This window comes from Oncorhynchus mykiss, chromosome 5, assembly GCF_057628025.1.
Source record: "Oncorhynchus mykiss isolate SJ-2025 chromosome 5, ASM5762802v1, whole genome shotgun sequence".
Classification (NCBI taxonomy): Eukaryota; Metazoa; Chordata; class Actinopteri; order Salmoniformes; family Salmonidae; genus Oncorhynchus; species Oncorhynchus mykiss.
The window spans coordinates 54,120,382-54,139,010 of record NC_143026.1 but is presented as its reverse complement, the minus strand read 5'-3'; the positions used below and the strand labels follow the sequence as shown (position 1 = coordinate 54,139,010).

At 44.2% G+C, this 18,629-nt stretch overlaps 1 protein-coding gene across 18 annotated transcripts in view; it reads left to right on the top strand.

Moving 5' to 3' along the window:
• Window positions 1-18,629, top strand: part of ptprsa (protein tyrosine phosphatase receptor type Sa) — a 282,965-nt gene that overhangs the window by 199,843 nt on the left and 64,493 nt on the right. For 8 of the 18 annotated variants that reach the window (XM_090235167.1, XM_090235161.1, XM_090235166.1 and 5 more), the window contains 3 exons: window positions 6,870-7,196; window positions 8,190-8,383; window positions 10,953-11,070. The exons of 4 other annotated variants lie outside the window; for them this stretch is intronic. In XM_090235167.1, coding sequence (XP_090091293.1) covers window positions 6,870-7,196; window positions 8,190-8,383; window positions 10,953-11,070 — 639 coding nt within the window. Of the gene's footprint in view, window positions 1-6,869; window positions 7,197-8,189; window positions 8,384-9,669; window positions 9,697-10,952; window positions 11,071-18,629 lie in introns of all 18 variants that reach the window. 6 more of the 18 variants (XM_090235157.1, XM_090235164.1, XM_090235163.1 and 3 more) reach the window with 1 other exon arrangement.

Sequence of the window (18,629 nt, the reverse complement as noted above, 5' to 3'; positions counted from 1 at the left end):
GTGTTCGGTAATGCAAAAGGTTGTGAGTACTGTATTCACAGTCGTTTATGGCTTTTAACCGCTTTTTACCTTTTGATTTGATTATTTTCTAACCTGGGTTTAAACTGTATGTCATGGTGCTAACTATGATGCAGTTTATCCTACATTGTCAAACAAACCGGTCAATGTGGACAGACAACGTTTTGCAGTTGCTTTGGTTTTGCAGTTGGTTTTCCTTTGTCAACAGCAAGTGCACTTTAACCCATGTGACTGAGACATAGAAAATGTCTAACTCCCCAATAACTGCCATGGCTTTCTGCTGAACCGTCAGTAGACAGGGGAGAGGGTGGGTGTAGGAATCTGAAGACAGGCAGCAAAACCATCCAATCACAAGCCTTTACTGTTCCTCAGCAGCCCTACCTTGCAAATGAATTCCAGCCGGTCAACTCAGGAGTGGCCTGTACATTTTTTCCCCAGATGCCAGGAACACATCTAAATAATTGAAACACTGCTTGCTAAAAATAGTCCCAAACAAGTGACATCATGGTACCCAGTAGGTGCAGAAGATGGAATACAAATATTCAATGCTGGTTGAGGAATGTGGAGCTGTTAGGATATTACATGTACAATCGCCTGTAAGTCTCCAGACTTCCTTAGGGGTTACATACTGTATTCAAAGATTTAGATATGAGTTATGTGTTGAGGTTTAAGGCTTTATCTCCAAAGAACTCAGACAATGTATCTGGATTTGCTTACATTGTGGATGGATCAGGGCAGCCTTTGTGCAATTTGGACATTTCTGCAGGGTAGTAAGTTAATATAGATAAATTGTACAGATCAATGAGCATTGCTCAAATATGTGGATTCCCTAGCCTAGATCAAATGAGTGTATTAATCATACAGCATCCATGTAATCATAGCCCACACAATTCCATTATCATTTCAGTAATGTACATGGATGTTTAATTTGAGAACAGGTTGGAGCTGTTTTGTCCTCTTTCCGATTCCTAAGGGGTTTACAATGAAGAACTTTGACTGGGGTTGGCCATCGGAAAGCCATGGTAGTGGGAGGAGACCTCCTTTAACACATTTTCTGTTTTTACCAGTGCAACTTGTTAGCCGTGCCCCTTGTTGGGGGTATAGGGCTTTGGGAGAACCACTTCACATTTATGTTGGTTGTGGTTTGGATAGCTATGCAGACAGTGCTGCTGAATCACTTATAGGGCACCAGTTGCATGCAATACTCCCTCCTATCCCCTGGGGGTGCTGTTGAGATTCTGTAACTGCATCCTTGATCAACGGCTACACCAGGCATGACCCTACCTATATATGCACAGTCAACTCCATCTCTGTCTCTGTGTCTTCAAGTATGTGTGTTGGTATTTCCGCCAGTATATGTATGTATGTCACAGGTGGCTGGTGGCACCTTAATTGTGGAGGACAGGCTCATTGTAATGGCTGGAACAGAATAAATGGAATGGTATCGAACACACCAAACACATGGTTTCCATGTGTTTGATACCATTCCATTCACACCATTCCAGCAATTCCATTCTCTCTCTCCCTCCTTCTCTCTTTCTCTCTCTCTCTCTCTGTCTCTGTCTCTCCTTCCATTGCTGTCTCTGTCACGTTACCCTTGTCTGAAATGGAAACAAAATCTATCCTTGGAATGGCTTGACATCACCTTGCTTACTTTGTTTCCTTCCTCCTGTTTTGTTGAGTCAATTTAATAACTTTTTAGTTAGATTTAACTTTTTTTTTAAGCACACATTACATCAGGAAGCAGCTTGCCACATTTTTGCTGGCGAATGGGTTCTAATGTGAAGTCAACTGCAGCCACCACACCAGCTACAACATACACCACTTAGTGATAACATTTCCAAACCTTATCCGTTTAATTAGAGTAAGTATCTCCTGGGGTCTATTTCAGCTCCCTGCTTGTGCTGAGGGTCTCCTTTTTTCAACCCATTGAGCTCTGTCCTTAGAGTCCAGGGACATCAGTCACTTCTCTTAGTCAATGGCTGCTCGTGTACAGCCAGTCACCCCTTCCGAAGTAGGTGTCAGAAAAAGCCAGTGGCTTCACATCAAAGAGATCAGAAAGGTTACGAACTCAGACAGTCAAAACAAAACTGTGTTTCACACCACAACACAAAAACATCAAAACAAAACATGATCTTTGAGGTAAGTGTTTGTTTGGCACAGGTGGTCCAGTCTGCCGTAGCCCATAGCAATGACCCCCTCCCCCCCCCCATTACCCCTTTGACCCCCCCATTACCCCTGCCACTTAGCCACTCAACTTAGAAGTCTATTTCCATTATACTTGTCCCAAAATAAGAGACACAAATAGGTTAGGAGACTCCATATGTGAAATGGTTAAATATTAATACAACATGTCTGTGGTTTGGCTACTCATACATTTTGGGAATAGAGAGTATATGTCTCTTCCAGACAGCTCAGTCTGAGTTGATAAAGGTCCTTGTGACATGTTTAGCTCAGGGCAAGTATCTTCAGTGCAGTGAAGAGTGGAGTTAGTTGAAACTCCCTGCCTCGTGGCAAAAACCTCAGCAAAAGTGAGTGTACTATTAGAGTGCGACGTGTAGCACAAAAACAAACACTCCCAGTGGTCCCCCCCCCCCCCACACACACACACACACACACACCCTAAAGTGCTGGCTTTCTAGAAAACAAATGTATTCTACTTTGGCAGTAAAAGAGCGGAGAAGTACATCAAGTAAAGTAAAGAGTATGCTGTGTCCATCGCAAAAAGCAAAGCCAATCATCACATAGTTCCACCCTTAAAACAAACCAAGGGATTCTGGGAGACTGCTTTGAGACACATGACTGCCCCGCCCTAGACTGCTGGCCCTCATACATATCTCCATCCTCCTCCCCCTTCTAAGAATCCAATTACCTTAGTGCGGCACTGCCAGACACTGTCATTATAAACACACACCTCATTGGAGTAGCATGAGATTGCTCGCTATACACACACACACACACACACACACACACACACACACACACACACACACACACACACACACACACACACACACACACACACACACACATTTGCAGGCTACAGTATAATGAGGAAAAGAGGAAACCTTGTTTACCAGAGGCTTGCCTGGGCCTGCTACTCACACACTCAGATGTGTTTAAACACTAATGACATGTTAGGGAAAGACCATTAGGACGGGAGACACAAAATAAAATACTACCCAAGAACATTTAAGATTTATTCTAGATTTGAGCCGGCAAAATACCCTTGCGTTACCCGGCAGACTGGACCTCTTTTCCAACCAAGTGAAGTGAAAGACAAAAGGCAATCTTCTCCTTGTTTCCTTTCTGTCGATCTTCTCTGGTACAGTACAAATGTCCTCAGAGTGTGGAGTTTGTCTTCAGTCAGTGTGGCGTGACCAGGGGCCATTGTCATGGGGGCTGCTCTGCCACTAAGGACCAGTGAAAACCCACAGCCAAGGAGTTCTTGCCCGACTCCTCACCTACACCCTAGCTTCAAGAAGTCACTTATTTGATCTCAGATCTGCAATATCTGGCTCCAAGAAGATCAATTAAAGTGTATCCGAGTCCAATTATTTTGGGCTAGGAAATAAAGAAATGTATGTGGCACCATTGAGTTAAATGTTCCTACACTGGTCCTGTGGGCAGCAATGGCCCCCATTCAGACGCAAGGCCCCTTGGGATACGCTGTCCCAGTCAGACGAGGTTGAGATACCTATGAGACAACCGTTCAGACGCGGCCGCGGAGGGTCCACACACCGGGACCGGGAGCTTCCCCTGTCTCCCTCAACGTTACCTGGCCGAGAGGAACGGTAATGGGGGCAGGCAGGACCCCGGGGTGGGTGTTACGTGATTTTTGCAGAGGGGAGAGTAAAGGGCCCTAGGATGTCAGATAAGAATCCCATTTCATAGCGTCTGAATTAGTTTCACGCTTTGCCGATGAGCTATAGGGAGACCTCTGGATTGTCAGGCTTTGTTACACATTTAGATTATACCTTGAAGCTGCCAGCACCCAGTGGAGTGTTATCGCTCAAATTAAAATGGCTGATTCTAAATCCCTGTATTTAGCCAAACAAGCAGTTTAGCCCACCACTTACTGTAATTGCTGAAGGTTTTTAGATTTATTGGAATATTTGTACGAAAGCGGCCATTTGGCATGGAGTCGGATTAATTCCGTAATGATGACAAATACCTCTCTGATGACAAATACCTCTCTGACATTCGACGGTGAAAATGAAAACACAACGCACGCATCTTGTACTTACACTCCTGACTGAATGTGAATTTGATTTGTGACTAGCCGCAGACGAATAACTTGTGGACCAGCTTGTGTTGCGAGCAGGGCTATTGAAGGAGGTACATGTTTGCAGTCATTTATAAAGCCTCTAGCACTAGTGCCTCTAGCACTAGAAAACAACCCAGAACACATCTCCCTCTAAGCTTCCGTTCACATCATAACAGACTTAGAATATGGTTACGATATCTCCACAGACATGACTAATGATACTGTATGTCAAATCATATGGCATTCATACAGGCTTTCAAAAGATGCTTCAAAAGACCTACTGAAAGTGAATCATTACCAGAGTTCCATCTTTTGTTGCTGTCATAGTTCTAGCGTCCATAATCTCCACCACTGGGCTTTGTGGGAGCCGAGGCTTACCCCATGGCTCTGCCCCTTGCCTGTCTTAAGTTTATCTGGTGTGAGGGGTCTGCGTGGCGCCATAGCTCAAACCCTGACAGATTCCACAGTTTCTCTCTTCACATGATTGAGCACCGAGCGATCATTCTTGACACTGAGAGTTTGCAAAATACAATCTATTGTGGGGAAGAATGGAGAGAGAAGAAGCTGAAAGGCTCAAATCCGTTAAAACCGTAAGTAAATAAGCACATTGGACACAGAAAAGGTTCTAAACTGTAGCTGTTCCAGAACAGTCCGTTCTTATAGCTTTTGACTGAGGCTGTCCACTGATTGTAAATACCTCCTGTCTTCTCCGGCTGCACTGTTAGCAAGAGTGGCAGTGCGGTTGGTACCGCAGCAGTAACCTTAATGAATGCAGCAGCACAAGTCATCCGTCTCGGTGCCGGTGCTGCCTGTGTTCTTTTTTTTATTTTTCATTATTGTTTAAGAGTTAGGCAGGCTACTCCCCGTCGGTAAAAGTGGGGAAGCTATGAAATGGGATTCTCTGAGCAAACGGTTAAGATAAAAAAGGAACTGTGTCCTTTCCCCCAAGGTCAAATGCAGACACCCAGAATCCAGTGGGTGTAGGTTTTCCCCCAACTGCTCCCATCCCTCAGTCTTGTGGACCCTCCCTCCGGCCCAAGTTATACAAGAGTATAATGCAGTCCTGACTACAGCACAGAGCCAACTCTCTCCCTCTTAGCAACCCGGAACAGCCCAAAACAGGCCAATTTGACCGACTACAAAGCACAGTTGTCTGGGTTTGAATTTGATAAGACGTGTCTCTATTTGGACACACTCTGTGGAAGGAGAGGGTTGTAAGCTCACTGGCTCAGGGTGAGCGCAATCTGTAGTCAGGTGCTGGTGGTAAGAAGGTCTTCAAAAGTTAGTATTTGAAGGAAGCCAGGTACGTATAATGCAGACTGTACTTGTGTTTTGAAGTTTTAATGTTCTTATTTTCCGTTTTCTACCCAATAGCCTGTTTTTTTTCATGTTTGTTATGATTTGACATTTCGGACCCTAACGTTTTTCTTTTGAGTCACCTCGGTTACAGATCAAATTCATTTTCCAGTAGCTCGTGTCAATTTGTGTTTTGCTTTTGCTTGTTTGGAATGAAAACATACTGTATTTCATTTCCATTTTTGTCCAAGATTTGCACAATGTGGAATGCCTTTTTCTATGAATTCATGTTTTTCATTTAGCTTAGCCCACCACTATCCCAGATGAATGAGATAGTAAAAAATTAACTGGGCTTGTCACAAATGATGTGAAGAATGTTATATTATAGTAAAACGGAGGAGTGTTGGTAGAAAAAGGGGGATCTTGACTTGGATAGAAAGGGTCTCATCTATGTTCTCGTATCCGTCTAATGCCTGGTGCGGGTTGAGAAGTGAAACATTTTATCACTCCTTGCACACTCAAGGAGTTCTAAGAGCTCTGTGCAGATTAGAATGTATAGGCTTCCATTTTGATTTCGTTTTTAATATGTTTTGGAAGAGCGCTCCACACAAAAAAACCCAGCCACTGTGTTGAATAGCTTTTATATAATAATAATAATAATATTAATAATAATAAAAAGACCCACTCTGCTACTTCTCCCCCTTCCTCTAACTCCCATACTGGAAGCACAACATCTTTCAGTTTAAGGAGGAGTGTAAGTCTGCCAAAAAGAGAGGGGCTCTGGTTTTTATCCTTTAATCGATAGTGTGAGTGTGTAGCACGCAGTGCAGGCCTGGACAGGCTAACATCAGATAGCTCCCGTGGTATCACACACGGGCTGATAACTGACAGACCCTGACAGACCCCTTGGTGTTACAGACCACTGTGCACATGTCTGGAAATATAATTCTGTGAGTCCGTGACATAGTCCCAGCTATCAAAAGAACTGGCCCAGTATCTCACGAGAGGCGTCCATTTTGCTTCATCATTACGCACGCTGTGTCGTCCAGTCCTCCTTACACCTTTTACGTTTACATTTGCCTGACGAGTCAGTGTTTCTGTTTTGTGTTAACATTCTTGTCAGTTCAAGTCTCCTTTTGAGTTGGGTTTTTCCTTTTATCATTTTCTTTATCTCTCCCATCTTTTTGTTTTTTGTTTTTCACCCCTTTCCCCCTTCCTCCCCTCCTCCTCCCCTCCTCCTCCTCCGCCTCCTCCTCCCCCCTTCCTCCCTATCCTCCCACCTGACCAGAGCCCTCAGCCCCCCCTCAAGACATTAAGTGCAGCAGCTCCAGCTCCACCACCCTACTGGTAAGTTGGCGCCCCCCGCCTGTGGAGAGCCAGAATGGCGCCCTGGCGGGGTACCTAGTGCGCTACCAGGTGGTGGGAGCCTTCGTAGAGGGTGGAGGCGGCGGTGCCGGAGAACCCATGGAGGAGCCGGCCGTGCCGCCCAGGGATGGGCAGGTGCTGCTGCAGAAGCTGGAGAAGTGGACCCAGTACCGTGTCACCTTGGCCGCCTTCACCGAAATCGGGCCGGGCCCAGAGAGCGAACCCCTGCTCTGCCGCACCGACGAGGATGGTAATTGAGCTTATTTCACCCGCAATCTGTACACTTGTTGTGAGGCAAATACAATAGCTGGGCTGTCGACATAGCTACACAAAAATCTGCTTCTCAGACAATGGGCAATACCTTTACTACCGTATGGTTACAGGGATGTAGCAGTAGCAACCCATAAAATTACCTCACCTAAGCTTCACTTATGACACCCATACCCCTAAACATAGAATAAATTCACACTGCCAATAGCATAGCTCAGTGGTTCAAATCAAGGACCCCCAGACATAAGCGTCTTAATAAAAAACCAGACCACCCCCAGCAACATCACAATATCCTTTGGAAATCCAAAAGTTGTTGTTAAACCAGTTTCCCTCCCCTCCTACATTAAATGTATGATATAGCCGCCCCATCTCATCTCATTCTTCCTCTATGGTGTCTAACAGCCTAGTGTTTAGCCTCTTAACAGTTATGAGCATGCCACACCTCGTATGGCTGGCCATGTCACAGCACAGCCAATTCCACTGATGGGAGGCTGACAGTAACTCAGCCAAGTGATGGCTCGCCATCCCTCACAATACACTGGTGCAAATGGGCCACACTTTTATTAACCGTGCGTAGGAGCCAATTTGTCTCTGGAGGCCAGTGTCGGTGCACAGTAAAAGGCAGGACGCCAAGGCCTCACATAAAGGCTTTCCATTATGTCTGAGAGATAGGGGTTTAACCGGAGACCGGCGACACAGAGTAGACACGTATTGGGAGGTCAGGTTGTGAGGGAGAGTTGTTTAGTACAGTTTTGTGTGCTTGAAAGGTTTGCCCCTACAGTCTGGTGGGGGGTTATGTGTGCAGACTGCAGAGTTTAAGTTTCTAGTCTATCTGGCTCTCAAGGGAATAGCTCTTGTAGTTTTTGTGTGTAAGTGCGCTTACGCCCGATCGATAACCTGTTCATACTGTATGAGTGTACTATGCTGTCGCGGTGTTTTAACATTGGCCCTATCTTCTTTTTTTTACCCACAGTTCCAGGGGCTCCTCCTCGGCGGGTCGAGGTGGAGGTGCTAAACTCCACTGCGCTCAAGGTCATGTGGCGCTCCCTGTTGCCGGGGCGACAGCACGGCCAGATCCGTGGTTACCAGGTGCACTATGTGCGCGTGGAGAACGGAGAATCGCGTGGCCTGCCTCTCATCAAGGATGTCATGCTAGCCGACGCCCAGGTATGATCCAGCCCCTTTTGGTCCCCTAAATAACCATTTCATTGTATCAAGCTGTCCTATTGGAATGACACACTCTTATGGAGTGACTATGTAAAGATTAGTTCAATTCTGTTTGATAGTGTAATTTGAAAGAAAAATTGTCACGGGTACAACAACCTGAAGATGAACCTGAAGACCTTTGTTCTGTGGTCTTGTTTGAAGTTTTGTGGAAGTGTAAATGCTACACATTACTTTTACAATGTGTGCTACGATATGTACAATACGTGCGCTCTCTCCTTTTAGTTTATAATTTCATGTTTCTGCAATATTCCTCTCCTCTGCCCTCAACAAATAAAATCACCTTCCTTCTTTCACTTCCCCTCCTTTTATCAGGGCTGTATAGACTCCCCTTTAAGAGAACCTCAGTGGTCCTCTTCTTGAAAAGTGTGATTGCACGGCTCGTATCGAGCATAGTAACTCGGCACAAAATGGCTGATTATAGTATTCTTGAGGCTGGAAAACCAAAATTGGCATGAAAGCATTTTAGAGAAAAATTGTCCCCCGCTGAAAGCTAGAATTATAATGGAAGCCGGCACAATGGTTGTTTTTTACAAAGCCTCTGTCAACAAAACAGTGTAGGAAATACACAAAGTTTTTTCGGTGTGCTGTGTCATCATACAGTAAATTACAGCTCTGCACCACTAGGACAAACAAAGCGAAAGTACACAAACAAACTGAATATTTATCCCCAGAAGTCTATTCCACAACGTTTTCAAGCAACATTCATAACGTGTGGTCTCTTCTTTCACAGGTCTTTCTTGTAAAATAGACTTTATCTTAATGAGCATAGCCTGTATAAACAAATGTTTTAATTAAAATAACCTTATTATGACAGGCTGTTGACAAATTGTTAATGGTTCAGCCAAAGTTTGGATGTTTTAGTAACCTTTTATATGTATTATTTGAGTCATCCAACTTGGTGGTAATGCACTGTTATTATAGTAGATAGAGTAACCTCATGAAAAAAAAACACTGTAAACAGCCCCCATAGACTTCAGTTCACACCTCTTCCCTAGTCTCCACTGCTCTCCTTAAAACAGACTAGCTTTTCTCTCTCCCTCTCTGGTCTGACCTGTTCTGACATGTCTGTGCCCTCGCCCTCTTCTCTACCTCCTCACAACACGCTCCCCTCTCACATTCCCCTTCTCTTTGAGTTCCTCTCACATTCCTCTTTCTTCCCTCTTTCTCTCTCTTTTAAAATTCGCTCTCTTTCCTGCACTCTCCTCTATATGGGGGGGGTGGGTTAGTGGGAAACGGACGATACAGCCGAATACGTGAGTATATTATGGAGTCGCCAGAGTGCTACGGTGTAGTCGAGAGGTTAAAAAGCACTGGTTATTGCATCACCCCAGCCACGTTCACATGTGTAAGTCCGGCCGGACTTACATCATCCTATTCACTAGAGCTTTGATATTATGGTGCTTTATCAGTAACCCCCCAACACTATAGATTATAAACAGGCTCTCTCAAGTTAGCATAGCCTATCCGGTGCTACCTATCTCCAGTATTGATGTCCTAGAGAGAGTAAAGGCAGAATTCATAATGCTAATTAGCTGTGCGGATGATGAGACGGTGGCTGATGCAATATCTGGGTGCTGCTTCTCCCTGTGCCTGGACTGCTTAACGCTACTACGTGCTACTGTGTGTTGTCGTGGTGTGTGTCGTGTCATGTCGTGATGGTGTGTTTTGTGTTGCGATTTTTCTGTTTTTCTTTTACTTTGCTGGTGCCATGCCTATGATTGAGTGTGAAATAATAATCAAAAAAATCATCTGTTAATCAGTGGTCACATTGTTTAGACAGTTATTTTTAAGTAAATCTTAACATGAATGATATAATGTATCATCAGAGACTTGAAATCTAAAATGGCTGCCTCATCATCATACCTTCTCAAACTCACCCGATTGACCCTTGTGTTTATCAACAATTCCTTTCTGACATGATTTGAGTCTTAACGTTTGGCCCCATTCCCCAGTTTCATAAACACTTGCATGATATACATGATATTGACGCCGCCATCTTTGGTGTGAAAACAGTACATAATGTCCTCTCTTTACCGCCACTGACCTCTCCATCTCCCAGCTGACCAGTCTAAAAACATCCTGCATGCATTTAGCTAGCTAGGCCCCTCTACTGAAAGATTCATCAGCATTGATCGAAGATTCTTCTCTCTCAAGAGCACCAGAGAAAATAATGGCTGAAGGAAAACTGCGTGCACCAGCCATGGTGCATCCATTTTTTGATTGTGAGCGTAACTTGGCTAATACCTCAGATAATGTATATCCTTTTGCCTCCTCCTTATCATATGCATCTTGTAGCTTTGGAGAGTTGTAGGATGTTTAGGAGTGGTAGGATTAGGATTCAACCTGCAAACAAAATGGAGGACAGAAAGCATTCTATCCACCTTAGAGGTCAAAATAAGCAGAACATGATAAAATAGTAAGAGAAGGTGGTTGGCTGCGGAGTTGGTGATGGTCATATGTTTTCACCAGTGTTCTGATATATTGTTTGTCTACTTCCTGTTTCCTACAGGAAATGGTCATCGGAGGGCTCCAGCCGGACACCACCTACTCCATCACAGTAGCTGCGTACACCACCAAGGGAGATGGAGCACGCAGCAAACCCAAACTGGTGGTTACCAAAGGAGCAGGTCAGTCTTTCATACAGTTTATATATCAGCCTATATAGTACCACAATTGTGCCGTCTGGTTTTCTTAATGTAAGGAATGTGAAATAATTTATAGTTTTACTTTACCTTCTGATACTTAAGTATATTTTTGCAGTTATATTTACTTTTGATACTTAAGTATATTTAAAACCAATTTTTTTAAAACTTTTACTCAAGTAGTATTTTACCGGGTGACTTTCACTTTCATTTTCTGTTAAGGTATCTTTACTTTTACTCAAGTATGACAATTGAGTACTTTTTCCTGCTCATGACATATATTACAATGCATTAGTACTGCATCATAATTCATTACACCTGTAGGCTTTAAGCTACCTTCCCTATATTGGAAAGAAAATTACCATTCAAATATTTCTCGATGAAACGGTTGTGGGTTTATTGGGAAAAAAATAGACATTTTGAAAGACAGAGACAATCCTATTTGATTTGAACCAGGGTACTTAAGCCTCTTTAGAACCCAGAAGGCTTAGCTACTGTGAACACGGCCTATACCTGCAAGACTGGAGAGCCGTGAAAGCCCTCTTTGAGCAAATATGGGGCCGTCAGGGCTAAGATATGAGGCTCCTTTGTGTATGCATCCACGCCAGTCCGCTTCACGGCCTTCAGACACTCAATATACACACACTCGAAAGCAGACACACACCCACACACACTCTCACACAAACACGCCTCATATGACAGGTCCTGATCTTGACAGGTGTGCCTATCGCAGGTGTCAGGTAGTGTGACGGGCGGCAAAGGGCCTTGGTACTGTCACTCCTCTCCTCCCTCCCTTGTCGTTCCGCGCTGACTGATCACTCACTCCATCCATCCATCCCTCAAAGCCGTCCCGCTTTCCCTTTTTATTACTGAAGAGCGGAAAAAGGGCTTACGCGGCCCCAAATAAATAAATTAGCGCGAGGAAGAACAAAAAGAAAAGAAGAGAAAAAAGAAGTCCCTTAGGAGATAAAGGAGGCTTCCTATTCATTTTTCATGTGACAGTGGAGCTACCAGCTCGGCCATGGGGCTTAGTCAAATCGTGGTCCAGACGGTTTTCATGGTTTTCTCAGGCCCATTTCAGGGAGACATTGTGCTGTCAGACAAGTTAAGCCCCTGCCTTGTACTTTGATGAAGCAAAGGCACAGATGGGAGGGAGGGCCCTTGCAAATGTTTACACCAGGGTTTCCCAAACTCGGTCCTCGGGACACCAAGGGGTGCACGTTTTGGTTTTTGCCCTAGTACGACACAGCTGATTCAAATTATCAATTAATCATCAAGCTTTGATCATTTGAAACAGCTGCGTGGTGTTAGGGGAAAAACCAAAGTGTGCACCCGTTGGGGCCCCGAGGACAGAGGTTGGGAAACACTGGTTTGCAAACATACACACACACACACACACTGGTGCATGTTAAGTGTGTAATGCAAATGCATGTGAAAAGAGTGAGTGCACACACACAGGAAGAGAGACTGGTTTTAATCTTTCAGAAGTGCAACTACAGTCGTGGCCAAAAGTTTTGAGAAAGACACAAATAAATAATTTTCACAAAGTCTTCTGCCTCAGTTTGTATGATGGCAATTTGCATATACTACAGAATATGCAAATGAATTGCAAAGTCCCTCTTTGTCATGCAAATGAACCGAACCCCCCCCCCCCCCCCCCCCCCCAAAAAAAACATTTCCACTGCATTTCATCCCTGCCACAAAAGGACCAGCTGACATCATGTCAGTGATTCTCTCGTTAACACAGGTGCGAGTGTTGATGAGGACAAGGCTGAAGGCCGAATTGATGCTGATTGAGTTCGAATAACAGATTGGAAGCTTCAAAAGAAGGGTGCTTGGAATCATTGTTCTTCCTCTGTCAATCATGGTTACCTGCAAGGAAACACGTGCCGTCATCATTGCTTTGCACAAAAAGTGCTTCACAGGCAAGGATATTGCTGCCAGTAAGATTGCACCTAAATCAACCATTTATCAGATCATCAAGAACTTAATGGATAGCGGTTCACTTGAAGTGAAGAAGGCTTCAGGGCTCCCAAGAAAGTCCAGCAAGCGCCAGGACCGTCTCCTAAAGTTGATTCAGCTGCAGGATCGGGGCACCATCAGTACAGAGCTTGCTCAGGAATGGCAGCAGGCAGGTGTGAGTGCATCTGCACGCACGGTGAGGTGAAGACTTTTGGAGGATGGCCTGGTGTCAAGAAGGGCAGCAAAGAAGCCCCTTCTCTCCAGAAAAAACATCAGGGACAGGCTGATATTCTGCAAAAGGTACAGGGATTGGACTACTGAGGACTGGGGTAAAGTCATTGTCTCTGGTGAATCCTGTTTCCGATTGTTTGGGGCATCCGGAAAAAGCTTGTCTGGAGAAGACCAGGTGAGCTCTACCATCAGTCCTGTGTCATGCCAACAGTAAAGCATCCTGAGACCATTCATGTGTGGGGTTGCTTCTCAGCCAAGAGAGTGGGCTCACTCACAATTCTGCCTAAGAACACAGCCATGAATAAAGAATGGTACCAACACATCCTCCGAGAGCAACTTCTCCCAACCAGTTTGGTGACGACAATGTATTTTCTTTTCCAGCATGATGGAGCACCATGCCATATGGCAAAAGTGGCTTGGGGAACAAAAGTGGCTCGGGGAACAAAACATCGATATTTTGGGTCCATGGCCAGGAAACTCCCATTGAGAACTTGTGGTCAATCCTCAAGAGGTGGGTGGACAAACAAAAACACACAAATTCTGACAAACTCCAAGCATTGATTATGCAAAAATGGGCTGCCATCAGTCAGTATGTGGCCCAGAAGTTATTTGACAGCATGCCAGGGCGGATTGCAGAGGTCTTGAAAAAGAAGGGTCAGCACTGCAAATATTGACTCTTTGCATCAACTTCATGTAATTGTCAATAAAAGCCTTTGACACTTATGAAATGCTTGTAATTATACTTCAGTAATCCATAGTAACATCTGACAAAAATATCTAAAGACACTGAAGCAGCAAACTTTGTGGAAATTAATATTTGTGTCATTCTCAAAACTTTTGGCCACGACTGTAGACTCTTATGACAGCAAAATAAAGAAAGGGTAAGTTGATGAAAGTAGGACTATATCAAACTCTTAATTCTTGGTTCAATACATAATGCCTCAAACTCCGTCAATACAAACATTGTGAAAATCAAGGATAGAATAATTTCATCCAACTCAAAGGGGTTGGTTGATCAAGTCAAGATCAATGACTTCATGTAACAGCCAGCTACTTTTGTGTAGGTGTTGGAGTCGAGGTTTGAAGCAGTCTTCATGCGTTAGTTTAGCCTGATGACTCACACTAAATTATTCCGCTGCTCTGTCTTTCGGCAACATACTTTAGTCTAAGACTGCCATCATTGAAGTGAATTGTGTTGAGGGGCACGGGGGGCATTGTACAAAACAAAGTTATCAGCGATTGGATCGTCTCTAACCAATCAGAGTATCAAAGCCAATGACGACTTTTCAAACCACCGCTTTACCCAAGTGTGTTCTGGTTCTGGCCCAACCCATCAGTTTCTGGACTAATCAGACGGCCCTAATGTGTTCGCATTGTTTGAAGAGTTGGGGAGGTACCCAGACTCATTGCGGAGAAGAAACTAACGTCTGTGGGTGTATTGGTAGCCAGGCAAACATTACTTATGCTTCCTCTGTGTTAATTTACCAAGTAATAACAGCCAGATTTATAGAACTTTGTGGTGTGTGACGTCACCTTGTCTATTCAAATCGCCTTCGGGCTCTAAGGCCTTCATGGTTGATGTAAGTTGAATTACTTTGAAAGAAAGGGCCAGACATGTACATCAAATTGAAATTAATGGTTTTGTGCGATACGCAAAAAAGCCAGCAATTACATACAACAGAGTTTAGAATACTCCAGTCCCTGGCTATTCAGAACAAGGGACAGTTTGAAATGTATGGGTGGAGGGGGGGCTGGTCCAACTCAAGGTCTCATGAAAAAGAAAGCACCCCCCACAACCAACATAAAATATATTTTCGCATGACCCCTTGTACTGTGAAAATAAACAAAAAACTGCACACCCTCCTCCCTCATAGAATAAACTTAAAACAATGTTTACGACAACAAGTAACAATAACTGTAGCGACCCTGTGTTTATAAACGTGGATATCGACTTTTGCTGCACATTTGATGACACACAGTGCTACGGGCCAGAAGGTTGAGGGGTCCGACTACCGCGTACAAGCTCATTCTCCTTGCCTGTTTCATTAGGCCTACACTGCAATCAGAGCCTCAACAGGTTTCTGTGCCAATGCAACCAATATACAAAGCATACCGACTTTGGGCGCTTCAATATCCTGGTTTGCGATTTCAGCAATAAATAGACTATGTCAATCTCGACAAACAGAAAATACAATCCCTCCCGACTTTGTAGGTCTAGCCAGTATTAAAGGCTTCGCTTGACAATCTCTGAATGTCATTCAACTTTTTGGTGTTTTGTAACAGATGTCTCATTCCATTCATCAAATGGCCACTGCATAGTTTGGTTTGATTGATTTTATTTGTGAGTAAAAAGTCGGGGACTTATTTCCATTGTGGGCCCAATTTTTTACAAACAGGTAAACACATATGCAATGACGTTACAGAGATACAGACCAAAAAAAGTTTATCCTGCACACATTAGCCAGCTTTTGACATGATTTTTGGTATGGCTTTGAGTTGCTGTGGTAGTTTGTTCCAGTCAACAGCACCGATTATATTTTAAAAAATGTGTTCGTACCAGATAGACTCTTATATTTAAAACAGCGAATTTTAGAGTCTCTGGCTCCTATTTCATGCTGGTGGACATCTCTAACAAATTAAAAATAGTTGGGTAGGTACTGTACCTGGGGGATGAGTCCATGATAATTATCTGGACCATACCAAGTTGAATTAATAGTACTCGTTTTTTCTACAGATAGCCAACCTAGCTGCTTAAAATGCTCAACCTCCAGATGAGAATGAGGGGGGAGTTAAGTACAATTCTTACAAGCTTGTTTTGGCTGGTAGCTTATTCTTTAGATGTGTGGGGCTGCTTGTGAACCATGATGTGCAGGCGTAATCAAAGTTAAACTGGACTAGCGCACTTGCCCGAGTCTTTGGGGTGTCTACAGTATAGCGCAAGCAAGTTGATGGGGACGTTTGGCTAGGTGTAAACAAGTTACATAGTAAAACCTGCAAAAGAGTGAATGTAAACCAGGGGAGAAAAACACACTACCCTCCCCTGTACCCAATAAAAATAACACACAACACTCCTCAAAGCAAAACATAAAGTTAGACAACCCTCCTCTATTTTGAACCCCCCCCCCCCCCACACTCACATTTTGAACTGTACCTAACTATTCATAACAGTAAAATAAGGAATACTAAAATATCTCCATACTGTACTAATAATATAATGTATACAGAAGGACATTACTCTGTTCAATTAAGTCCATTAACATTCCAGGCCACCAAAGGCCATTTCTCCTCCCACTCTAATAGTCAGAATTTCTCATTAGTCTTCATCCCTCCATCTTCCCCCTCCTCCTCTTCATCCTCCCATCCCATTTCAATTCTCCCGTGAGGTGAGCAGATTGCATGTTGGCGCTATATAACGTTGAGCGGAGCGGGGAGTTTATTTTAATCCCGGGATGCCTGGACAGGCCCCGGAATACACTGGGAAGAAACCGTCTGGATGCCACTAGCCCTCACAGACCGCCTGGCTATTCCTTCTCCTAATTGGCTACTTAGCACAACATGTGGTGATTGCACCAAACCGAAGCTTGTAGCACTGCATATTTATGGCTTTCCTTCAACTATCTTGATTTCTTCTGTCTTTTCTGTCTTAAAATAGATGCTAAATTAATGTAATGATTCTTGTCAACTGTCTCTGGTGGGCCACTGACCCACCCACTTAGTGGTGCATTCTGGTAGTCTAATGGGTTCTTAAATAAACGTTGGTGAAATGTCAGCATTGTTTGAGTGGAGACTTTACATTTTTGGGGTCAGTGTCAAGCATAGTGAAAAAAAAGAAAGGAAAATTAAGATGGGAGGGTTTAACAGAAGGGATTACAGAAGACCTTTGCTGTCAAAGCAGCTGAATCTCTAAGTGTGGGCAAGGCGATTTTTCATCGCCACAGCTAAATTAGGTATATGTGGGGAAGCATTTTCAATTATGTTTGCCCTCCAACGCTGGTCAGCTCGTGCCACCTTCAACGCCTGATATCAATTGGATGCAAAAAATGCAGCGGAGCACTTTTGGAGTGCCTTAGCCAGTGTACAGTAGAGTGAGGAGGGCCCACGACCCCTGATATATCTCTCTGGAAGTTGTAGCCGCAGGTTAACCACTAACATGCTGACCGCGCGACATGAGCGTTGCAAAAATAACTGTACACGTACATGTTATTCAATCATTGCACCCACACTGCTCGCGCACGTCAACGAGTGTCTGCTAAAATAGAACTTGGTTCTATTTGTGACACTTGATGCGCTGCAAGTCCTGCCTGTCCCATCTCCTCGTTGGTTTTTAGGAGCATATACCCACATGGGTGATTGAAAGATGAACTGAGGTTCACACTCCAGTCCAGTTGGTGGTGGTAATGCACCTTAAAGTTGGTTGGCAACTGCCATATAAAGTCCAAAGAAGAAGAAGAAGCCTGAAGGAGGTTCAAACTTTTCCCCTTTTATCTGTGGATTTATTGTCAGAGTAGAGGACCTTGTACATTTCAGGTAAAATAACAACCCAATGTTTATATCCCAGGACAAATGAACGAGCAACAGCAAGCTAGCTAGCTAAATTAGCATAAATGTTTCATGCTTTTTGACCTGTCACCAAATGAATATAGTTGTTTCAGAGTTCGTTTTGATATTTCAACCTGCGTGTCCTGATCGCGTCTGGTGTGGGTGGACAAAATCAATATGCACACTTGCAAGGGGTCTGGTCAGCATGTAAGAATGCTGCAATTTTTTAAAACTTTCACTTCCACATGGCACATACACACACGCTCTTATACACAGACACACGTATTACTTGTCTTTAGGGGGGATTACAGAGCAATAGAGAGAGCGTGCTGTCTTTGTGTGTGCATGCACCCATGTATGTTTTACGTGTGTGTGTGTGTGTGTGTGTGTGTGTGCGTGTGTGAGAGGAGAGAAAATGAGTAGGAAACCCAATCCACTACTCAATCAAGATGACTGTGTGTCAACAGCGGCCATTAAAGCCAGCCCTGATGGAAAACGTGCCTCTAGCTCCACTGGGAGGGATTGAGGGAGGCCAAGTGGAGAGGAATGGAGTGATGGAAGGAGAAAGAGAGGGATGGAAGGAGGGGGAGGTGGAGAGAGGGGGGTAAATCAAGGTGTCCGCACCCCCCCACTCCTCCCTCGTTGTCCCCTCTTTGCGGCAGATTGCTCCCAGTCCTATGTCGCCTTCACCATGAGGACTCTCATTCTCACCCCTTCCTCCTCTTCCTCCCTCCATCCTCCAGTTTCCCCTTAGCATCAACCTGCTTTCTCAGTTAACCCCACCTACCCTTTCCTCTTCATATACAGTAGTC